Source organism: Pseudorasbora parva, chromosome 19 (assembly GCF_024679245.1).
Source record: "Pseudorasbora parva isolate DD20220531a chromosome 19, ASM2467924v1, whole genome shotgun sequence".
Taxonomy (NCBI): domain Eukaryota; kingdom Metazoa; phylum Chordata; class Actinopteri; order Cypriniformes; family Gobionidae; genus Pseudorasbora; species Pseudorasbora parva.
The window spans coordinates 5,888,836-5,914,619 of NC_090190.1; the positions used below are offsets into that span (position 1 = coordinate 5,888,836).

The following is a 25,784-nucleotide window of genomic DNA, read 5'->3' on the forward strand; positions in this document are numbered from 1 at the left end:
ATACATGTTATGAACAACATGAGTGAACTGTGCCCTTAAGGAGGTGCATTACTATTTAAATATAGATGGATTCTACAAAGGATTCATCTATAACATCCAATCTTCTGAAAAGTCATGCACATGAACTGATAGCGGACCCAACAATCTCAACAGAAAGCCGAAAGAAAACGGGTAGCCCTCAGCAGAGGCGCAGGCACAACTCCAAGTGATGTTCTGATGATAGAAGCCATCTTGAATTACCCGTCTGCATCCACTTAAAGCCTGACTCAATGCCATTACTGTTCTGCCATTTCAAGCAGAGCCACTGATGGGCAGGCATCTCTTTTCAAAAACGCCGTCCCCCCAGCTCCCCTCTCAGGAAATGGAGGCCGCGGCTGGTCAAATGAATCTTAATCTGCGCAGGTTTGGAGCTCTTCAACGGAACCAGACGGTCAGGATGACAGCCCACCTGACAGCGATGAAAATCAAAGCTCTTCACTGAGCAGCCCGTTTCAATTTCCCAGCTTGTCCTAAGCTGTTTTACCATGAAATCCCAAATTGCCTATTTTGATTGAATACAGAGAAAACTACATAAATAAGTTGATAAATTGTAGATCTTAACAGTGACTGACAAGGTGAGTAGTACTTGTACATTTGTAATTAAACGTCTGATTTTGTGCTACATAAATAATATCACTTCACACAACAGGCAATTATAGTTTTAACTCTAAAATGGTGCTTATAAAACAACAGGAACATGTTTTTAATCACATTAATTTCTAATTTAATTAAGCAAAGGTTATGACCTCACACTGTAGTTGGCCGGAAAACTTAAATTGATTAATAGCATTATTTTTTTTCTCACACAATTAATGTGGTTAGAGCTCAAAGTTGAGGAATAACTAACTAAGAGCAATGCTGTGAACTACATTTTTCATTAGTGTGACAATAGCTCAGTTCTTTTCGCAATAATGTAGTGGTGTAGTGTGATAAAATGCTGTTTTAAAAGTGTGTCACATTATATTATACACACAGATCACAGCTGAACCAACCTGAATCACACTGACACAACTAAAAAGATTAATTTCAGAAAATCAGTTCATCAGAAGGTTCATATAAGTTAGCTCATTCAAAAATTATTTACATATTCATTTGAGACAATGCACAGCACTTTACATCTTTTTGTAGTGAAATCTTTAGTTAAATGCTGCCGTTCATCATTAAGTGTTCAACTCTGTTATACAACGCACTCTCAAATTATTTAATGTTTTTAATTAAAGAAATCAGAAGATTTGTGTTACTGGAATAAATCAACACTTATACTGTAAGGAGTGGGCAAAAGTGATGTCTGGACTAGGAAAATTGGCATCTTCACCCTAAAAATATGTGTTACAGATTTTTTAAGCATATTGTATAGTGAAAGAAATTATGAACACATGAAAGACAAGATTGAACCAACCAAATATTAATAACTGATTATGTTGTAGTTAATGCATACTGTTTCCTGTGAAAGTTTTGTTTTTTCTATGCATTTTTTTGCCTAATAAAATAAATCCAGCAGCTGTGGTTTACCATTTTTTGCCAAATAATTTTGTCAGATAAATACCTTAATCAAGTTGTTTTGTTCTTCCCTTATATTTAAAATATATATATTTTTTAAATCTAATATTTTTCTCATGTTTTGATGGTTTAATGGAACTTGTAGGGTCATTAAAAATAAATGCCATAAATTTTTTTTTTTAAATATAATAGTATTATCACACTTATTATTTTTTTTCTTTCTTTATTTTATTTAAAAAACTAACTAAATAAAATGCAATAAAGCTATTATTAATTATTTAATTTTTTGTAGTTATATTTAATTGGTCATGCTATGTGAAGTGCAAGCACCAAACCAAATCTCGAGGAGCTCTCCTGTGAACCAGACTGAAAAATGTATGTGCAACCCTGCTTATATTATCTCATATATCAAGTGCAGCGTAGCAGGTCCCGTACGTCAAGCACGCATCAGCTGATCATGTCTATAGGAATATGACGTCTGTCACAGCATACATATATAAGCTCCTTCAGTACTATCAGCAGCTGTCCCGTTCCCCAGAGCTCATTTACTCTCCTCCATCCCCAGCTCCTCTCGTCCAGTCAGGGTTTGGTTTTCTGATTCCTTTTGAATCAGACTAAATTCCTGAATTATTTTGTCCATTTAATATAAACATTAATGATATCCACAATACATTGTGTTGGCTCTGCTCTGTAACCCTAAGGGAGGTTATCGCTGCTCTCACTGCCCTTATCCATGCTAGGCTTATTCATGCTAGTTCTTGCCCAGAACAGAACCATACCGCCAATCTAAACTGTATGCTAATATTCAATCAATCATCTTTGACGATAGTGGTCCTGACAGAACCATATTTTAATGAGACACTGCCCTCTTAAATAGTTTCAATTATGACTTGCAGTTTCACAAACTACAGTAGTTTTATCATAGCATCCTCAAGACTGTAGAGTGCAGAATGCTGAGAATATTACTGTAACTATACCTTCAGATTGATGAGCTGCTAGCGGTGTCTGAGTCTCTTTACAGTAGGACACCAACTCTCTGGGCAGGAAATCCACCTGAGTTATCTTACAAGGTCCCAATCTGTGCATTCGGCGTCTGGGGAGAGGGAAAACACTCTATGAATGTCCTGCAACCTGACACGTGTGCACACACTTGCATGCCCATAAAAATACACACAGTGCATCACAAAGACAAAATACAATGTAACATCTAATATGCTGTAGGGCTCATTATTCAGGTCCATGAGCATATTGTACGTTTGGATGACCCTCGGTTGACTGCTAGAACTAATGTTTAAAGCATTCTCAGTACATGGCATGGTGCATCAATCACTGTCACACACAGCCCTGGGCACACAGCTGGAGAGTGACCAGCTGAAAACACTTGAACCTGACAAACTTAAAAGGAAAGCAGAATGAGATAGAGGGAGCGAGGCAGAAGGAGAAATGAAGAGAATGTCCGAGCACAAGAGGAACAAAGAAAAGTTGCATACACAGTGGTACACTACAGTACAAAGGCAGTGAAATGCCACACACACAAACAAACAAACAAACACACAGATATGTAAATGTAGATTATCAATGTACAAAGCAGTAAATTAAAGAAAATTAGAAGAGTACTAAAACACATCAGTCTAAAGGCCCGTTTACACCAACGATAACTATTCCAATAAAGATATAGTTCTAAAAATCTTTCCAAATATAAAAGAATAGCCACAACACAACTATAACAATATTGTTGGAATCATACAAACAATGACAGCCAAACAGAATCCAACCTGCTTTAAAAAGCTTGAGCATTTAAAGCAGCAGACCACAAAACTGTGTCATGATTGGAATAAACAGAACGATGCTGTCCGCTGGTGTGGACACTATCATTATAGTTAGCGTTCTTCGAGTGAACAGGCCTTAAAGGGTTACTTCACCCAAAAATGAAATTGATGTCATTAATGACTCCGCGTTTGTTTTCGAACCTCAAATAAAGATTCAAACGGTTATGAATCAGCGGATTGATTCATGATTCGGATCACCTATGTCTCGTGATTTCAGCAGTTTGACACGCGATCCAAATCATTAATCAATTCGCTGATTCATAACCGTTTGAATCTTTATTTGAGGTTTGAAAACAAACGCAGAAGAGAAGATAATGCTGAATAAAGTCATAGTTTTTGTTATTTTTGGACCAAAATGTATTTCCGATGCTTCAAGAGATTCATTTCATTTCAAAAATGAAAATCTGACGTTTATCAGCTCACCCCCGGGTTATCCGAGATGTAGGTGTGTTTGTTTCTTCAATAGAACACAAATGAAGATTTTTAACTCTAACCGTTGCTCGTATAATGCATGTCAATGGGGTGTTTTTCTATAAGAGCAATTATGAGAGTAAAAAACACAGGGTAACTGCCCTGAGGGTAAGCAGATAAACATCACATTTTCATTTTTCGGTGAACTATCTCTTTAAGTATTGAGTAATAATAATTAACTACATAGTATTGTGGTTTGATTTATGGTTAAGCTGCATGTAATTATGCATAATGTATAGTTATTACTACAGTAAATACATGACAAAACAATGACACTGTAAAATAAAGTGTTACCCAATATAGAAACATTAATTTATATATGATTAATTTGCATTTAGTTCTTTATATCTATCTTTAGGGGCCAAGCACCGAAGGTGCGGAGGCACCTATTGAAATCGTTAGTGTTCCTATTATTAGGGGCCAAGCACCGAAGGTGCGGAGGCACCTATTGAAATCGTTAGTGTTCCTATTATTATTATTCTGCTTCTTCTTCTTCTTCTTCTTCTTTTTCCGCCATAGGAGTCTCTGGCAGCCCATAGAACCGTATGGTAAAAAGTTGTGAAATTTGGCACACTCATAGAGGCCAGTCTGAGCTGTCACTATAGCAAATTTGGTGCCTCTAACTCAATCTCTCTAGCGCCACCACCTGTCCAAAGTTTCACTCATATTTATGCTTATAACTTTTGACCCCTAAGGGCTAGAAACAAAATTCTTTTTTCATCGGATTCCTTGGCTCAAGCCGATTCGATTTCACCCTATGATGTCATTTTCCGGTATGCAAATTTTCCCGCCATTTTGAATTTTCTGAAAAACCTACTTTTTCTAACTCCTCCTAGGCCGTTGCTCCGATTTTCATGAAAATTGAAACAGATCATCTTCATAGCATGCTGACAAAAAGTTATGGAATTTAAGTTGATTCGTCCAATCGTTTTCAATAAACGCACAAACAAATTTTACATAGAGGTTGCAAAAACACACTAAAGGCTATATCTCCACAACGCTTTATCGTATTCAAACCAAACTTGGTACATGTCATCACAAGCATGACCTGAAGCAACATGCAGCGTTTCGGCGCAGCGCCACCTACTGGTCCGGAGATACGAAAAATGCATATTTTGGCTTATAACTTCTGAACCGTTTATCCAAAAATCATAAAATTGGTCTCATTAGATTCAGGGCGTCATGCCGAGTCGACTGATATCCAATTTTACCATGTCGGCCATTTTGAATTATGTGCAAAAATGCTGTATTTTATGAACGCATGAACGGATTGTTACGAAACTTGGTATGGGTCATCACCACGATGCCCTGAAGTAGCCTGAGAAGTTTCGAAACAGCGCCACCTAGTGGATAATTCTTTTTTTTCAAACGCTTATAACTTTGGGTGTGAGTGAAAAATTTTGATGGGAGTAGCTTTTTTGGGCTCCTGAATCCTTGCCGAGTCCAACGATACAAGACATGCCCAGTTTCGGCATATGGTTTGCGCAGCGTTGTAATTTAGCGCTTAAAAAACATTTGCTGATATCTTCAAAACCGCTAGTCCGATCGAGACGAAACCAGCCTCAGAAGTTCGGAAACATAGGTCGATAGCTATACGCTAATGCCCAAATGTCAAAATATTGATAGTAAGGGGTAGTAAAATCCAATCAAAGTCAGGTGTCAGTCATTTTTTACGTGTTTTTTCATATAAATGTCTATAACTCCAAAACAAAATGAAATATTTTCACCAAACTTGACACACATATGTATGGGCTCACTACGAGGACACATAAAAAAATTGGTGGGATTGTGCCTCTTGGTGGCGCTATAATAAAACAAAACATGAAATTCCCATTGACTTCAATGCAGTATTACGGTTTAAAATGCTAATGCTATAATTTAAGAATGCACTAGTGTATCGTTACAAAACTCGGTATGTGTCTTCCGCTCTATGTCCCGAAGATATTCAAAAAGTTTCGGGGCAGCGCCACCTTGTGGTCAAAAGTTGTAATAAAATGTACAAAAATGCTAATAACTTTTGATTAAATTAGCCTATTGTAATGAGACTGGTCATAATACATTCATTGGCTCATGCCGAGAAGATAGATACCAATTTTGCCATATTTTGCAAACATATCTGTGCTCCATCTTGTTATTTGTTAAAAATCTACTTTTTCAAACTCATCCTAGACCGTTTGTCCGATTTTCACCAAAATTGATCCGTATCGTCTTCAGACCATGCTGACAAATAGTTATGGATTTCGGATTGATAGACAAAACAGTTTTCATATACCACTGCAACAGAGTTGAGCCATGATGCAAAAATGACTCTTGAGGCTGTATCTCTGCAATGCTTTGACATATTGACACCAAACTTTGCATGTGTCATTGTCATCTCAATCTGACTAAACCACATCAGTTTCGTAACAGTGACACCTATTGGTCGAAAGTGATAAACCATTAAACCATTATTAGGGGCCAAGCACCGAAGGTGCGGAGGCACCTATTGAAATCGTTAGTGTTCCTATTATTATTATTCTGCTTCTTCTTCTTCTTCTTCTTCTTCTTCTTCTTCCGCCATAGGAGTCTCTGGCAGCCCATAGAACCGTATGGTAAAAAGTTGTGAAATTTGGCACACTCATAGAGGCCAGTCTGAGCTGTCACTATAGCAAATTTGGTGCCTCTAACTCAATCCCTCTAGCGCCACCACCTGTCCAAAGTTTCACTCATATTTATGCTTATAACTTTTGACCCCTAAGGGCTAGAAACAAAATTCTTTTTTCATCGGATTCCTTGGCTCAAGCCGATTCGATTTCACCCTATGATGTCATTTTCCGGTATGCAAATTTTCCCGCCATTTTGAATTTTCTGAAAAACCTACTTTTTCGAACTCCTCCTAGGCCGTTGCTCCGATTTTCACGAAAATTGAAACAGATCATCTTCAGAGCATGTTGACAAAAAGTTATGGAATTCAAGTTGATTCGTCCAATCGTTTTCAATAAACGCACAAACAAATTTTACGTGGAGGTTGCAAAAACACACTAAAGGCTATATCTCCGCAACGCTTTATCGTATTCAAACCAACCTTGGTACATGTCATCACAAGCATGACTTGAAGCAACATGCAGCGTTTCGGCGCAGCGCCACCTACCTGTCCGGAGATACGAAAAATGCCTATTTTGGCTTATAACTTCTGAACCGTTTATCCAAAAATCATAAAATTGGTCTCATTAGATTCAGGGCGTCATGCCGAGTCGACTGATATCCAATTTTACCATGTCGGCCATTTTGGATGTCGGCCATTTTGAATTATGTGCAAAAATGCTGTATTTTATGAACGCATGAACAGATTGTTATGAAACTTGGTATGGGTCATCACCACGATGCCCTGAAGTAGCCTGAGAAGTTTCGAAACAGCGCCACCTAGTGGAGAATTTTTTTTTTCAAACGCTTATAACTTTGGGTGTGGTTGACATATTTTGATGGGAGTGTGTTTTTTGGTCTCCTGAATCCTTGCCGACTCCAACGATACCAGACTTGCCAGGTTTCGGCATATGGTTTGCGCAGAGTTGTAATTTAGTGCTTAAAAAACATTTGCTGATATCTTCGAAACCGCTAGTCCGATCGAGACGAAACCAGCCTCAGAAGTTCGGAAACATAGGTCGATAGCTATACGCTAATGCCCAAATCTCAAAATATTGATAGTAAGGGGTAGTAAAATCCAATCAAAGTCAGGTGTCAGTCATTTTTTACGTGTTTTTTCATATAAATGTCTATAACTCCAAAACAAAATGAAATATTTTCACCAAACTTGACACACATATGTATGGGCTCACTACGAGGACACATAAAAAAATTGGTGGGATTGTGCCTCTTGGTGGCGCTATAATAAAACAAAACATGAAATTCCCATTGACTTCAATGCAGTATTACGGTTTAAAATGCTAATGCTATAATTTAAGAATGCACTAGTGTATCGTTACAAAACTCGGTATGTGTCTTCCGCTCTATGTCCCGAAGATATTCAAAAAGTTTCGGGGCAGCACCACCTTGTGGTCAAAAGTTGTAATAAAATGTACAAAAATGCTAATAACTTTTGATTAAATTAGCCTATTGTAATGAGACTGGTCATAATACATTCATTGGCTCATGCCGAGAAGATAGATACCAATTTTGCCATATTTTGCAAACATATCTGTGCTCCATCTTGTTATTTGTTAAAAATCTACTTTTTCAAACTCATCCTAGACCGTTTGTCCGATTTTCACCAAAATTGATCCGTATCGTCTTCAGACCATGCTGACAAATACTTATGGATTTCGGATTGATAGACAAAACAGTTTTCATATACCACTGCAACAGAGTTGAGCCATGATGCAAAAATTACTCTTGAGGCTGTATCTCTGCAATGCTTTGACATATTGACACCAAACTTTGCATGTGTCATTGTCATCTCAATCTGACTAAACCACATCAGTTTCGTAACAGTGACACCTATTGGTCGAAAGTGATAAACCATTAAACCATTATTATTGACTGTATTTAAAATTTGACTGCTATTTTGCCTAAAATCAACTTAATAGGTCCTTAATGGCTCATTGTTGCAGTTGGCTTGAGACTTCCAGCCATGCTGGCATGTCTTGTCTTCTTCTTTGCGCTTGGCCCCGATAATGGCTGCTTGCAGCTATATTTATTGACTGTATTTAAAATTTTACTGCTATTTTGCCTAAAATCAACTTAATAGGTCCTTAATGGCTCATTGTTGCAGTTGGCTTGAGACTTCCAGCCATGCTGGCATGTCTTGTCTTCTTCTTTGCGCTTGGCCCCGATAATGGCTGCTTGCAGCTATATTTAGGGGCCAAGCACCGAAGGTGCGGAGGCACCTATTGAAATTGTTAGTGTTCCTATTATTATTATTCTGCTTCTTCTTCTTCTTCTTCTTCTTCTTCTTCTTCTTCTTTTTCTTCCGCCATAGGAGTCTCTGGCAGCCCATAGAACCGTATGGTAAAAAGTTGTGAAATTTGGCACACTCATAGAGGCCAGTCTGAGCTGTCACTATAGCAAATTTGGTGCCTCTAACTCAATCCCTCTAGCGCCACCACCTGTCCAAAGTTTCACTCATATTTATGCTTATAACTTTTGACCCCTAAGGGCTAGAAACAAAATTCTTTTTTCATCGGATTCCTTGGCTCAAGCCGATTCGATTTCACCCTATGATGTCATTTTCCGGTATGCAAATTTTCCCGCCATTTTGAATTTTCTGAAAAACCTACTTTTTCGAACTCCTCCTAGGCCGTTGCTCCGATTTTCACGAAAATTAAAACAGATCATCTTCAGAGCATGTTGACAAAAAGTTATGGAATTCAAGTTGATTCGTCCAATCGTTTTCAATAAACGCACAAACAAATTTTACGTGGAGGTTGCAAAAACACACTAAAGGCTATATCTCCGCAACGCTTTATCGTATTCAAACCAACCTTGGTACATGTCATCACAAGCATGACTTGAAGCAACATGCAGCGTTTCGGCGCAGCGCCACCTACCTGTCCGGAGATACGAAAAATGCCTATTTTGGCTTATAACTTCTGAACCGTTTATCCAAAAATCATAAAATTGGTCTCATTAGATTCAGGGCGTCATGCCGAGTCGACTGATATCCAATTTTACCATGTCGGCCATTTTGGATGTCGGCCATTTTGAATTATGTGCAAAAATGCTGTATTTTATGAACGCATGAACAGATTGTTATGAAACTTGGTATGGGTCATCACCACGATGCCCTGAAGTAGCCTGAGAAGTTTTGAAACAGCGCCACCTAGTGGAGAATTTTTTTTTTCAAACGCTTATAACTTTGGGTGTGGTTGACATATTTTGATGGGAGTGTGTTTTTTGGTCTCCTGAATCCTTGCCGACTCCAACGATACCAGACTTGCCAGGTTTCGGCATATGGTTTGCGCAGAGTTGTAATTTAGTGCTTAAAAAACATTTGCTGATATCTTCGAAACCGCTAGTCCGATCGAGACGAAACCAGCCTCAGAAGTTCGGAAACATAGGTCGATAGCTATACGCTAATGCCCAAATCTCAAAATATTGATAGTAAGGGGTAGTAAAATCCAATCAAAGTCAGGTGTCAGTCATTTTTTACGTGTTTTTTCATATAAATGTCTATAACTCCAAAACAAAATGAAATATTTTCACCAAACTTGACACACATATGTATGGGCTCACTACGAGGACACATAAAAAAATTGGTGGGATTGTGCCTCTTGGTGGCGCTATAATAAAACAAAACATGAAATTCCCATTGACTTCAATGCAGTATTACGGTTTAAAATGCTAATGCTATAATTTAAGAATGCACTAGTGTATCATTACAAAACTCGGTATGTGTCTTCCGCTCTATGTCCCGAACATATTCAAAAAGTTTCGGGGCAGCGCCACCTTGTGGTCAAAAGTTGTAATAAAATGTACAAAAATGCTAATAACTTTTGATTAAATTAGCCTATTGTAATGAGACTGGTCATAATACATTCATTGGCTCATGCCGAGAAGATAGATACCAATTTTGCCATATTTTGCAAACATATCTGTGCTCCATCTTGTTATTTGTTAAAAATCTACTTTTTCAAACTCATCCTAGACCGTTTGTCCGATTTTCACCAAAATTGATCCGTATCGTCTTCAGACCATGCTGACAAATAGTTATGGATTTCGGATTGATAGACAAAACAGTTTTCATATACCACTGCAACAGAGTTGAGCCATGATGCAAAAATTACTCTTGAGGCTGTATCTCTGCAATGCTTTGACATATTGACACCAAACTTTGCATGTGTCATTGTCATCTCAATCTGACTAAACCACATCAGTTTCGTAACAGTGACACCTATTGGTCGAAAGTGATAAACCATTAAACCATTATTATTGACTGTATTTAAAATTTGACTGCTATTTTGCCTAAAATCAACTTAATAGGTCCTTAATGGCTCATTGTTGCAGTTGGCTTGAGACTTCCAGCCATGCTGGCATGTCTTGTCTTCTTCTTTGCGCTTGGCCCCGATAATGGCTGCTTGCAGCTATATTTAGGGGCCAAGCACCGAAGGTGCGGAGGCACCTATTGAAATTGTTAGTGTTCCTATTATTAGGGGCCAAGCACCGAAGGTGCGGAGGCACCTATTGAAATCGTTAGTGTTCCTATTATTATTCTGCTTCTTCTTCTTCTTCTTCTTCCGCCATAGGAGTCTCTGGCAGCCCATAGAACCGTATGGTAAAAAGTTGTGAAATTTGGCACACTCATAGAGGCCAGTCTGAGCTGTCACTATAGCAAATTTGGTGCCTCTAACTCAATCCCTCTAGCGCCACCACCTGTCCAAAGTTTCACTCATATTTATGCTTATAACTTTTGACCCCTAAGGGCTAGAAACAAAATTCTTTTTTCATCGGATTCCTTGGCTCAAGCCGATTCGATTTCACCCTATGATGTCATTTTCCGGTATGCAAATTTTCCCGCCATTTTGAATTTTCTGAAAAACCTACTTTTTCGAACTCCTCCTAGGCCGTTGCTCCGATTTTCACGAAAATTGAAACAGATCATCTTCAGAGCATGTTGACAAAAAGTTATGGAATTCAAGTTGATTCGTCCAATCGTTTTCAATAAACGCACAAACAAATTTTACGTGGAGGTTGCAAAAACACACTAAAGGCTATATCTCCGCAACGCTTTATCGTATTCAAACCAACCTTGGTACATGTCATCACAAGCATGACTTGAAGCAACATGCAGCGTTTCGGCGCAGCGCCACCTACCTGTCCGGAGATACGAAAAATGCCTATTTTGGCTTATAACTTCTGAACCGTTTATCCAAAAATCATAAAATTGGTCTCATTAGATTCAGGGCGTCATGCCGAGTCGACTGATATCCAATTTTACCATGTCGGCCATTTTGGATGTCGGCCATTTTGAATTATGTGCAAAAATGCTGTATTTTATGAACGCATGAACAGATTGTTATGAAACTTGGTATGGGTCATCACCACGATGCCCTGAAGTAGCCTGAGAAGTTTCGAAACAGCGCCACCTAGTGGAGAATTTTTTTTTTCAAACGCTTATAACTTTGGGTGTGGTTGACATATTTTGATGGGAGTGTGTTTTTTGGTCTCCTGAATCCTTGCCGACTCCAACGATACCAGACTTGCCAGGTTTCGGCATATGGTTTGCGCAGAGTTGTAATTTAGTGCTTAAAAAACATTTGCTGATATCTTCGAAACCGCTAGTCCGATCGAGACGAAACCAGCCTCAGAAGTTCGGAAACATAGGTCGATAGCTATACGCTAATGCCCAAATCTCAAAATATTGATAGTAAGGGGTAGTAAAATCCAATCAAAGTCAGGTGTCAGTCATTTTTTACGTGTTTTTTCATATAAATGTCTATAACTCCAAAACAAAATGAAATATTTTCACCAAACTTGACACACATATGTATGGGCTCACTACGAGGACACATAAAAAAAATTGGTGGGATTGTGCCTCTTGGTGGCGCTATAATAAAACAAAACATGAAATTCCCATTGACTTCAATGCAGTATTATGGTTTAAAATGCTAATGCTATAATTTAAGAATGCACTAGTGTATCGTTACAAAACTCGGTATGTGTCTTCCGCTCTATGTCCCGAAGATATTCAAAAAGTTTCGGGGCAGCGCCACCTTGTGGTCAAAAGTTGTAATAAAATGTACAAAAATGCTAATAACTTTTGATTAAATTAGCCTATTGTAATGAGACTGGTCATAATACATTCATTGGCTCATGCCGAGAAGATAGATACCAATTTTGCCATATTTTGCAAACATATCTGTGCTCCATCTTGTTATTTGTTAAAAATCTACTTTTTCAAACTCATCCTAGACCGTTTGTCCGATTTTCACCAAAATTGATCCGTATCGTCTTCAGACCATGCTGACAAATACTTATGGATTTCGGATTGATAGACAAAACAGTTTTCATATACCACTGCAACAGAGTTGAGCCATGATGCAAAAATTACTCTTGAGGCTGTATCTCTGCAATGCTTTGACATATTGACACCAAACTTTGCATGTGTCATTGTCATCTCAATCTGACTAAACCACATCAGTTTCGTAACAGTGACACCTATTGGTCGAAAGTGATAAACCATTAAACCATTATTATTGACTGTATTTAAAATTTGACTGCTATTTTGCCTAAAATCAACTTAATAGGTCCTTAATGGCTCATTGTTGCAGTTGGCTTGAGACTTCCAGCCATGCTGGCATGTCTTGTCTTCTTCTTTGCGCTTGGCCCCGATAATGGCTGCTTGCAGCTATATTTCTGCTTCTTCTTCTTCTTCTTCTTCCGCCATAGGAGTCTCTGGCAGCCCATAGAACCGTATGGTAAAAAGTTGTGAAATTTGGCACACTCATAGAGGCCAGTCTGAGCTGTCACTATAGCAAATTTGGTGCCTCTAACTCAATCCCTCTAGCGCCACCACCTGTCCAAAGTTTCACTCATATTTATGCTTATAACTTTTGACCCCTAAGGGCTAGAAACAAAATTCTTTTTTCATCGGATTCCTTGGCTCAAGCCGATTCGATTTCACCCTATGATGTCATTTTCCGGTATGCAAATTTTCCCGCCATTTTGAATTTTCTGAAAAACCTACTTTTTCGAACTCCTCCTAGGCCGTTGCTCCGATTTTCACGAAAATTGAAACAGATCATCTTCAGAGCATGTTGACAAAAAGTTATGGAATTCAAGTTGATTCGTCCAATCGTTTTCAATAAACGCACAAACAAATTTTACGTGGAGGTTGCAAAAACACACTAAAGGCTATATCTCCGCAACGCTTTATCGTATTCAAACCAACCTTGGTACATGTCATCACAAGCATGACTTGAAGCAACATGCAGCGTTTCGGCGCAGCGCCACCTACCTGTCCGGAGATACGAAAAATGCCTATTTTGGCTTATAACTTCTGAACCGTTTATCCAAAAATCATAAAATTGGTCTCATTAGATTCAGGGCGTCATGCCGAGTCGACTGATATCCAATTTTACCATGTCGGCCATTTTGGATGTCGGCCATTTTGAATTATGTGCAAAAATGCTGTATTTTATGAACGCATGAACAGATTGTTATGAAACTTGGTATGGGTCATCACCACGATGCCCTGAAGTAGCCTGAGAAGTTTCGAAACAGCGCCACCTAGTGGAGAATTTTTTTTTTCAAACGCTTATAACTTTGGGTGTGGTTGACATATTTTGATGGGAGTGTGTTTTTTGGTCTCCTGAATCCTTGCCGACTCCAACGATACCAGACTTGCCAGGTTTCGGCATATGGTTTGCGCAGAGTTGTAATTTAGTGCTTAAAAAACATTTGCTGATATCTTCGAAACCGCTAGTCCGATCGAGACGAAACCAGCCTCAGAAGTTCGGAAACATAGGTCGATAGCTATACGCTAATGCCCAAATCTCAAAATATTGATAGTAAGGGGTAGTAAAATCCAATCAAAGTCAGGTGTCAGTCATTTTTTACGTGTTTTTTCATATAAATGTCTATAACTCCAAAACAAAATGAAATATTTTCACCAAACTTGACACACATATGTATGGGCTCACTACGAGGACACATAAAAAAATTGGTGGGATTGTGCCTCTTGGTGGCGCTATAATAAAACAAAACATGAAATTCCCATTGACTTCAATGCAGTATTACGGTTTAAAATGCTAATGCTATAATTTAAGAATGCACTAGTGTATCGTTACAAAACTCGGTATGTGTCTTCCGCTCTATGTCCCGAAGATATTCAAAAAGTTTCGGGGCAGCGCCACCTTGTGGTCAAAAGTTGTAATAAAATGTACAAAAATGCTAATAACTTTTGATTAAATTAGCCTATTGTAATGAGACTGGTCATAATACATTCATTGGCTCATGCCGAGAAGATAGATACCAATTTTGCCATATTTTGCAAACATATCTGTGCTCCATCTTGTTATTTGTTAAAAATCTACTTTTTCAAACTCATCCTAGACCGTTTGTCCGATTTTCACCAAAATTGATCCGTATCGTCTTCAGACCATGCTGACAAATACTTATGGATTTCGGATTGATAGACAAAACAGTTTTCATATACCACTGCAACAGAGTTGAGCCATGATGCAAAAATTACTCTTGAGGCTGTATCTCTGCAATGCTTTGACATATTGACACCAAACTTTGCATGTGTCATTGTCATCTCAATCTGACTAAACCACATCAGTTTCGTAACAGTGACACCTATTGGTCGAAAGTGATAAACCATTAAACCATTATTATTGACTGTATTTAAAATTTGACTGCTATTTTGCCTAAAATCAACTTAATAGGTCCTTAATGGCTCATTGTTGCAGTTGGCTTGAGACTTCCAGCCATGCTGGCATGTCTTGTCTTCTTCTTTGCGCTTGGCCCCGATAATGGCTGCTTGCAGCTATATTTAGGGGCCAAGCACCGAAGGTGCGGAGGCACCTATTGAAATCGTTAGTGTTCCTATTATTATTCTGCTTCTTCTTCTTCTTCTTCTTCCGCCATAGGAGTCTCTGGCAGCCCATAGAACCGTATGGTAAAAAGTTGTGAAATTTGGCACACTCATAGAGGCCAGTCTGAGCTGTCACTATAGCAAATTTGGTGCCTCTAACTCAATCCCTCTAGCGCCACCACCTGTCCAAAGTTTCACTCATATTTATGCTTATAACTTTTGACCCCTAAGGGCTAGAAACAAAATTCTTTTTTCATCGGATTCCTTGGCTCAAGCCGATTCGATTTCACCCTATGATGTCATTTTCCGGTATGCAAATTTTCCCGCCATTTTGAATTTTCTGAAAAACCTACTTTTTCGAACTCCTCCTAGGCCGTTGCTCCGATTTTCACGAAAATTGAAACAGATCATCTTCAGAGCATGTTGACAAAAAGTTATGGAATTCAAGTTGATTCGTCCAATCGTTTTCAATAAACGCACAAACAAATTTTACGTGGAGGTTGCAAAAACACACTAAAGGCTATATCTCCACAACGCTTTATCGTATTCAAACCAAACTTGGTACATGTCATCACAAGCATGACCTGAAGCAACATGCAGCGTTTCGGCGCAGCGCCACCTACTGGTCCGGAGATACGAAAAATGCATATTTTGGCTTATAACTTCTGAACCGTTTATCCAAAAATCATAAAATTGGTCTCATTAGATTCAGGGCGTCATGCCGAGTCGACTGATATCCAATTTTACCATGTCGGCCATTTTGGATGTCGGCCATTTTGAATTATGTGCAAAAATGCTGTATTTTATGAACGCATGAACGGATTGTTACGAAACTTGGTATGGGTCATCACCACGATGCCCTGAAGTAGCCTGAGAAGTTTCGAAACAGCGCCACCTAGTGGATAATTCTTTTTTTTCAAACGCTTATAACTTTGGGTGTGAGTGAAAAATTTTGATGGGAGTAGCTTTTTTGGGCTCCTGAATCCTTGCCGAGTCCAACGATACAAGACATGCCCAGTTTCGGCATATGGTTTGCGCAGCGTTGTAATTTAGCGCTTAAAAAACATTTGCTGATATCTTCAAAACCGCTAGTCCGATCGAGACGAAACCAGCCTCAGAAGTTCGGAAACATAGGTCGATAGCTACACGCTAATGCCCAAATGTCAAAATATTGATAGTAAGGGGTAGTAAAATCCAATCAAAGTCAGGTGTCAGTCATTTTTTACGTGTTTTTTCATATACATGTCTATAACTCCAAAACAAAATGAAATATTTTCACCAAACTTGACACACATATGTATGGGCTCACTACGAGGACACATAAAAAAATTGGTGGGATTGTGCCTCTTGGTGGCGCTATAATAAAACAAAACATGAAATTCCCATTGACTTCAATGCAGTATTACGGTTTAAAATGCTAATGCTATAATTTAAGAATGCACTAGTGTATCATTACAAAACTCGGTATGTGTCTTCCGCTCTATGTCCCGAAGATATTCAAAAAGTTTCGGGGCAGCGCCACCTTGTGGTCAAAAGTTGTAATAAAATGTACAAAAATGCTAATAACTTTTGATTAAATTAGCCTATTGTAATGAGACTGGTCATAATACATTCATTGGCTCATGCCGAGAAGATAGATACCAATTTTGCCATATTTTGCAAACATATCTGTGCTCCATCTTGTTATTTGTTAAAAATCTACTTTTTCAAACTCATCCTAGACCGTTTGTCCGATTTTCACCAAAATTGATCCGTATCGTCTTCAGACCATGCTGACAAATAGTTATGGATTTCGGATTGATAGACAAAACAGTTTTCATATACCACTGCAACAGAGTTGAGCCATGATGCAAAAATTACTCTTGAGGCTGTATCTCTGCAATGCTTTGACATATTGACACCAAACTTTGCATGTGTCATTGTCATCTCAATCTGACTAAACCACATCAGTTTCGTAACAGTGACACCTATTGGTCGAAAGTGATAAACCATTAAACCATTATTATTGACTGTATTTAAAATTTGACTGCTATTTTGCCTAAAATCAACTTAATAGGTCCTTAATGGCTCATTGTTGCAGTTGGCTTGAGACTTCCAGCCATGCTGGCATGTCTTGTCTTCTTCTTTGCGCTTGGCCCCGATAATGGCTGCTTGTTCTGCTTCTTCTTCTTCTTCTTCTTCTTTTTCCGCCATAGGAGTCTCTGGCAGCCCATAGAACCGTATGGTAAAAAGTTGTGAAATTTGGCACACTCATAGAGGCCAGTCTGAGCTGTCACTATAGCAAATTTGGTGCCTCTAACTCAATCCCTCTAGCGCCACCACCTGTCCAAAGTTTCACTCATATTTATGCTTATAACTTTTGACCCCTAAGGGCTAGAAACAAAATTCTTTTTTCATCGGATTCCTTGGCTCAAGCCGATTCGATTTCACCCTATGATGTCATTTTCCGGTATGCAAATTTTCCCGCCATTTTGAATTTTCTGAAAAAACTACTTTTTCGAACTCCTCCTAGGCCGTTGCTCCGATTTTCACGAAAATTGAAACAGATCATCTTCAGAGCATGTTGACAAAAAGTTATGGAATTCAAGTTGATTCGTCCAATCGTTTTCAATAAACGCACAAACAAATTTTACGTGGAGGTTGCAAAAACACACTAAAGGCTATATCTCCGCAACGCTTTATCGTATTCAAACCAACCTTGGTACATGTCATCACAAGCATGACTTGAAGCAACATGCAGCGTTTCGGCGCAGCGCCACCTACCTGTCCGGAGATACGAAAAATGCCTATTTTGGCTTATAACTTCTGAACCGTTTATCCAAAAATCATAAAATTGGTCTCATTAGATTCAGGGCGTCATGCCGAGTCGACTGATATCCAATTTTACCATGTCGGCCATTTTGGATGTCGGCCATTTTGAATTATGTGCAAAAATGCTGTATTTTATGAACGCATGAACAGATTGTTATGAAACTTGGTATGGGTCATCACCACGATGCCCTGAAGTAGCCTGAGAAGTTTCGAAACAGCGCCACCTAGTGGAGAATTTTTTTTTTCAAACGCTTATAACTTTGGGTGTGGTTGACATATTTTGATGGGAGTGTGTTTTTTGGTCTCCTGAATCCTTGCCGACTCCAACGATACCAGACTTGCCAGGTTTCGGCATATGGTTTGCGCAGAGTTGTAATTTAGTGCTTAAAAAACATTTGCTGATATCTTCGAAACCGCTAGTCCGATCGAGACGAAACCAGCCTCAGAAGTTCGGAAACATAGGTCGATAGCTATACGCTAATGCCCAAATCTCAAAATATTGATAGTAAGGGGTAGTAAAATCCAATCAAAGTCAGGTGTCAGTCCTTTTTTACGTGTTTTTTCATATAAATGTCTATAACTCCAAAACAAAATGAAATATTTTCACCAAACTTGACACACATATGTATGGGCTCACTACGAGGACACATAAAAAAATTGGTGGGATTGTGCTTCTTGGTGGCGCTATAATAAAACAAAACATGAAATTCCCATTGACTTCAATGCAGTATTACGGTTTAAAATGCTAATGCTATAATTTAAGAATGCACTAGTGTATCGTTACAAAACTCGGTATGTGTCTTCCGCTCTATGTCCCGAAGATATTCAAAAAGTTTCGGGGCAGCGCCACCTTGTGGTCAAAAGTTGTAATAAAATGTACAAAAATGCTAATAACTTTTGATTAAATTAGCCTATTGTAATGAGACTGGTCATAATACATTCATTGGCTCATGCCGAGAAGATAGATACCAATTTTGCCATATTTTGCAAACATATCTGTGCTCCATCTTGTTATTTGTTAAAAATCTACTTTTTCAAACTCATCCTAGACCGTTTGTCCGATTTTCACCAAAATTGATCCGTATCGTCTTCAGACCATGCTGACAAATACTTATGGATTTCGGATTGATAGACAAAACAGTTTTCATATACCACTGCAACAGAGTTGAGCCATGATGCAAAAATTACTCTTGAGGCTGTATCTCTGCAATGCTTTGACATATTGACACCAAACTTTGCATGTGTCATTGTCATCTCAATCTGACTAAACCACATCAGTTTCGTAACAGTGACACCTATTGGTCGAAAGTGATAAACCATTAAACCATTATTATTGACTGTATTTAAAATTTGACTGCTATTTTGCCTAAAATCAACTTAATAGGTCCTTAATGGCTCATTGTTGCAGTTGGCTTGAGACTTCCAGCCATGCTGGCATGTCTTGTCTTCTTCTTTGCGCTTGGCCCCGATAATGGCTGCTTGCAGCTATATTTATTATTCTGCTTCTTCTTCTTCCGCCATAGGAGTCTCTGGCAGCCCATAGAACCGTATGGTAAAAAGTTGTGAAATTTGGCACACTCATAGAGGCCAGTCTGAGCTGTCACTATAGCAAATTTGGTGCCTCTAACTCAATCCCTCTAGCGCCACCACCTGTCCAAAGTTTCACTCATATTTATGCTTATAACTTTTGACCCCTAAGGGCTAGAAACAAAATTCTTTTTTCATCGGATTCCTTGGCTCAAGCCGATTCGATTTCACCCTATGATGTCATTTTCCGGTATGCAAATTTTCCCGCCATTTTGAATTTTCTGAAAAACCTACTTTTTCGAACTCCTCCTAGGCCGTTGCTCCGATTTTCACGAAAATTGAAACAGATCATCTTCAGAGCATGTTGACAAAAAGTTATGGAATTCAAGTTGATTCGTCCAATCGTTTTCAATAAACGCACAAACAAATTTTACGTGGAGGTTGCAAAAACACACTAAAGGCTATATCTCCGCAACGCTTTATCGTATTCAAACCAACCTTGGTACATGTCATCACAAGCATGACTTGAAGCAACATGCAGCGTTTCGGCGCAGCGCCACCTACCTGTCCGGAGATACGAAAAATGCCTATTTTGGCTTATAACTTCTGAACCGTTTATCCAAAAATCATAAAATTGGTCTCATTAGATTCAGGGCGTCATGCCGAGTCGACTGATATCCAATTTTACCATGTCGGCCATTTTGGATGTCGGCCATTTTGAATTATGTGCAAAAATGCTGTATTTTATGAACGCATGAACAGATTGTTATGAAACTTGGTATGGGTCATCACCACGATGCCCTGAAGTAGCCTGAGAAGTTTCGAAACAGCGCCACCTAGTGGAGAATTTTTTTTTTCAAACGCTTATAACTTTGGGTGTGGTTGACATATTTTGATGGGAGTGTGTTTTTTGGTCTCCTGAATCCTTGCCGACTCCAACGATACCAGACTTGCCAGGTTTCGGCATATGGTTTGCGCAGAGTTGTAATTTAGTGCTTAAAAAACATTTGCTGATATCTTCAAAACCGCTAGTCCGATCGAGACGAAACCAGCCTCAGAAGTTCGGAAACATAGGTCGATAGCTAAACACTAATGCCCAAATCTCAAAATATTGATAGTAAGGGGTAGTAAAATCCAATCAAAGTCAGGTGTCAGTCATTTTTTACGTGTTTTTTCATATAAATGTCTATAACTCCAAAACAAAATGAAATATTTTCACCAAACTTGACACACATATGTATGGGCTCACTACGAGGACACATAAAAAAAATTGGTGGGATTGTGCCTCTTGGTGGCGCTATAATAAAACAAAACATGAAATTCCCATTGACTTCAATGCAGTATTACGGTTTAAAATGCTAATGCTATAATTTAAGAATGCACTAGTGTATCGTTACAAAACTCGGTATGTGTCTTCCGCTCTATGTCCCGAAGATATTCAAAAAGTTTCGGGGCAGCGCCACCTTGTGGTCAAAAGTTGTAATAAAATGTACAAAAATGCTAATAACTTTTGATTAAATTAGCCTATTGTAATGAGACTGGTCATAATACATTCATTGGCTCATGCCGAGAAGATAGATACCAATTTTGCCATATTTTGCAAACATATCTGTGCTCCATCTTGTTATTTGTTAAAAATCTACTTTTTCAAACTCATCCTAGACCGTTTGTCCGATTTTCACCAAAATTGATCCGTATCGTCTTCAGACCATGCTGACAAATACTTATGGATTTCGGATTGATAGACAAAACAGTTTTCATATACCACTGCAACAGAGTTGAGCCATGATGCAAAAATTACTCTTGAGGCTGTATCTCTGCAATGCTTTGACATATTGACACCAAACTTTGCATGTGTCATTGTCATCTCAATCTGACTAAACCACATCAGTTTCGTAACAGTGACACCTATTGGTCGAAAGTGATAAACCATTAAACCATTATTATTGACTGTATTTAAAATTTGACTGCTATTTTGCCTAAAATCAACTTAATAGGTCCTTAATGGCTCATTGTTGCAGTTGGCTTGAGACTTCCAGCCATGCTGGCATGTCTTGTCTTCTTCTTTGCGCTTGGCCCCGATAATGGCTGCTTGCAGCTATATTTATTATTCTGCTTCTTCCGCCATAGGAGTCTCTGGCAGCCCATAGAACCGTATGGTAAAAAGTTGTGAAATTTGGCACACTCATAGAGGCCAGTCTGAGCTGTCACTATAGCAAATTTGGTGCCTCTAACTCAATCCCTCTAGCGCCACCACCTGTCCAAAGTTTCACTCATATTTATGCTTATAACTTTTGACCCCTAAGGGCTAGAAACAAAATTCTTTTTTCATCGGATTCCTTGGCTCAAGCCGATTCGATTTCACCCTATGATGTCATTTTCCGGTATGCAAATTTTCCCGCCATTTTGAATTTTCTGAAAAACCTACTTTTTCGAACTCCTCCTAGGCCGTTGCTCCGATTTTCACGAAAATTGAAACAGATCATCTTCAGAGCATGTTGACAAAAAGTTATGGAATTCAAGTTGATTCGTCCAATCGTTTTCAATAAACGCACAAACAAATTTTACGTGGAGGTTGCAAAAACACACTAAAGGCTATATCTCCGCAACGCTTTATCGTATTCAAACCAACCTTGGTACATGTCATCACAAGCATGACTTGAAGCAACATGCAGCGTTTCGGCGCAGCGCCACCTACCTGTCCGGAGATACGAAAAATGCCTATTTTGGCTTATAACTTCTGAACCGTTTATCCAAAAATCATAAAATTGGTCTCATTAGATTCAGGGCGTCATGCCGAGTCGACTGATATCCAATTTTACCATGTCGGCCATTTTGGATGTCGGCCATTTTGAATTATGTGCAAAAATGCTGTATTTTATGAACGCATGAACGGATTGTTATGAAACTTGGTATGGGTCATCACCACGATGCCCTGAAGTAGCCTGAGAAGTTTCGAAACAGCGCCACCTAGTGGAGAATTTTTTTTTTCAAACGCTTATAACTTTGGGTGTGGTTGACATATTTTGATGGGAGTGTGTTTTTTGGTCTCCTGAATCCTTGCCGACTCCAACGATACCAGACTTGCCAGGTTTCGGCATATGGTTTGCGCAGAGTTGTAATTTAGTGCTTAAAAAACATTTGCTGATATCTTCGAAACCGCTAGTCCGATCGAGACGAAACCAGCCTCAGAAGTTCGGAAACATAGGTCGATAGCTATACGCTAATGCCCAAATCTCAAAATATTGATAGTAAGGGGTAGTAAAATCCAATCAAAGTCAGGTGTCAGTCATTTTTTACGTGTTTTTTCATATAAATGTCTATAACTCCAAAACAAAATGAAATATTTTCACCAAACTTGACACACATATGTATGGGCTCACTACGAGGACACATAAAAAAATTGGTGGGATTGTGCCTCTTGGTGGCGCTATAATAAAACAAAACATGAAATTCCCATTGACTTCAATGCAGTATTACGGTTTAAAATGCTAATGCTATAATTTAAGAATGCACTAGTGTATCGTTACAAAACTCGGTATGTGTCTTCCGCTCTATGTCCCGAAGATATTCAAAAAGTTTCGGGGCAGCGCCACCTTGTGGTCAAAAGTTGTAATAAAATGTACAAAAATGCTAATAACTTTTGATTAAATTAGCCTATTGTAATGAGACTGGTCATAATACATTCATTGGCTCATGCCGAGAAGATAGATACCAATTTTGCCATATTTTGCAAACATATCTGTGCTCCATCTTGTTATTTGTTAAAAATCTACTTTTTCAAACTCATCCTAGACCGTTTGTCCGATTTTCACCAAAATTGATCCGTATCGTCTTCAGACCATGCTGACAAATAGTTATGGATTTCGGATTGATAGACAAAACAGTTTTCATATACCACTGCAACAGAGTTGAGCCATGATGCAAAAATGACTCTTGAGGCTGTATCTCTGCAATGCTTTGACATATTGACACCAAACTTTGCATGTGTCATTGTCATCTCAATCTGACTAAACCACATCAGTTTCGTAACAGTGACACCTATTGGTCGAAAGTGATAAACCATTAAACCATTATTATTGACTGTATTTAAAATTTTACCGCTATTTTGCCTAAAATCAACTTAATAGGTCCTTAATGGCTCATTGTTGCAGTTGGCTTGAGACTTCCAGCCATGCTGGCATGTCTTGTCTTCTTCTTTGCGCTTGGCCCCGATAATGGCTGCTTGCAGCTATATTTATAATTGGATTTCTCCATCTATATTCAGTCTAATATTTTTTATCCATCCATCCATCCATCCATCCATTCATCTATCCCTATTCACTAACACTTTAGTATGGGTAACATATTCACTATAACTGACTTTTGCCTCAATAAACTCCCAATTCACTGCTTATTAATAGTTAGTAAGGTAGCATTTAAGTTTAGCTATTGGGTAGGATTAAGGGATGTAGAATATGATCATGCAGAATAATCCATTAATATGTGCTTTATAAGTGTAAATAAACAGCCAATATCCTAGTAATATGTACGCTAATAAGCAACTAGTTAATAGTTAATAACTGAATCTTAAAATAAAGTGTTACCTTTCTAATATTTCTTATCTAATTCTTTGCATTTAAAATCATTTTAATTACGCTACCTTTTTCTATTTTGAATTGACATTTTGCATTGTTAGCCAAATTCAAATTTAAGCATTAATTCACATTAATGCACTAAATGTGAAAAAAGCCAATAGGTGTCTGAAGAAATGCATGTGCATATCTGCGTGTTGAAAAATGTTTGTACATGTGTATGTGAATGCATAAAAATTGTCAGCAGATTAAAGTAAAAAGAGAGGAAGAAAGAGACAGAGAGGAGGAGATACCCGAGCTCAGAGTCAGCCTGCAGTTGAAGAACAGAGGGGTCAGTGTCCCACTGCAAGGTCCTGGAGGGTCACGCAGGGGACAGGAGGGAGAAAACATGCAAGATTAACCTCAGCAGAAACAACACCATCATACACACAAACAGAAATATCACAGCACACGCCACATGCAAGCCAGGAGATCAGTGAGAAAGGACCAATCAAATCAACACACGCAGGGATGCCGTTCAAAGCAATGCTAAGGTGGTACTGTAGAAGGTTATAGGAGAATATTATTAGTCACTAAGTCTTTCTTAGGTTATATTAAATAGTGAGATGGATATATCGGATGTGTTTACAGCGCAAGCAAATAAAATCAATACATTAAAGAACACCCTTGCAAAACGTTCCATACATAGTATTACAATTTTTTGGACATTCCTAAACCCCAAGTTTAAATATCAATAATATTTAAGTTCCTGATATTGATTGGACAAGCACAGCTCGTGACATTTTTAAATAATATCTTGTCCCACTCTTGAGCTTAATTTGTAAGTTCATGACAGTATCTTCAACCTGTCCAAGATAGACTTTTCAGTCCATAACTGTAAGAATAACATTTCTATTATTTTATTTTATCACATACGTCTAAGTAGGTACATTTGTTGAAGAACTTACTTTGTGACTTTTAAAAAATGATGTTCTATATGTGCGTCGTATGAATGAAATCCAGACACATTAAATCCACCACGTTGGCTTAGTCCCATGACCTCTGGTGTCAGTTGTGCACACTCCAGAATCTTGTTGGAAGCGGTAGCTCATTTGGCTAAGTATCCGGACACAGAATTTGACTTTTCCCTCAAATGAAAAAAAATGCTTAAAAATTTCTGTGACAGTTTGATGCACATGAATATTTACTGAGATAAGCGCTGAACCGTTTATAAATTTGGTTGGTGGTTGCTAAACATGCAACCATTTTACACCACCCGAATCTCAGGAGATCCCAGGACTTTTTTACAAGGTGGTGATTTTGTATGAATTTATCCAATGTAATTTGTATGTAAAAGCACGATTCTTTTAGATAAAAGTATGCATGAAGGTTCACCCTTAAACCTAACTGCCAGTGGGACAGATTGTACGAAAGCGTTCGAATTAGATTGTACACTGTAAAAAATATGTGGTGGTTTTTGTTGGTTTAACTTAAAAAAGTAAGTAACCTGGTTGCCTTAAAATTTTGAGTTTATTGAAATTAAAA

The 25,784-nt window shown here is 38.4% G+C and overlaps 1 protein-coding gene across 4 annotated transcripts in view; it reads right to left on the reverse strand.

Annotated features, from left to right (window-relative positions):
• Positions 1-25,784, reverse strand: part of dync1i1a (dynein cytoplasmic 1 intermediate chain 1a) — a 113,284-nt gene that overhangs the window by 79,709 nt on the left and 7,791 nt on the right. For 2 of the 4 annotated variants that reach the window (XM_067426592.1, XM_067426590.1), the window contains 2 exons: positions 24,554-24,613; positions 2,517-2,632 (listed from right to left, as the gene is read on the reverse strand). In XM_067426592.1, the coding sequence (XP_067282693.1) occupies positions 2,517-2,632; positions 24,554-24,613 (176 nt within the window). Of the gene's footprint in view, positions 1-2,516; positions 2,633-24,553; positions 24,614-25,207; positions 25,255-25,784 lie in introns of those variants that run through there. The other 2 variants (XM_067426591.1, XM_067426589.1) reach the window with 2 other exon arrangements.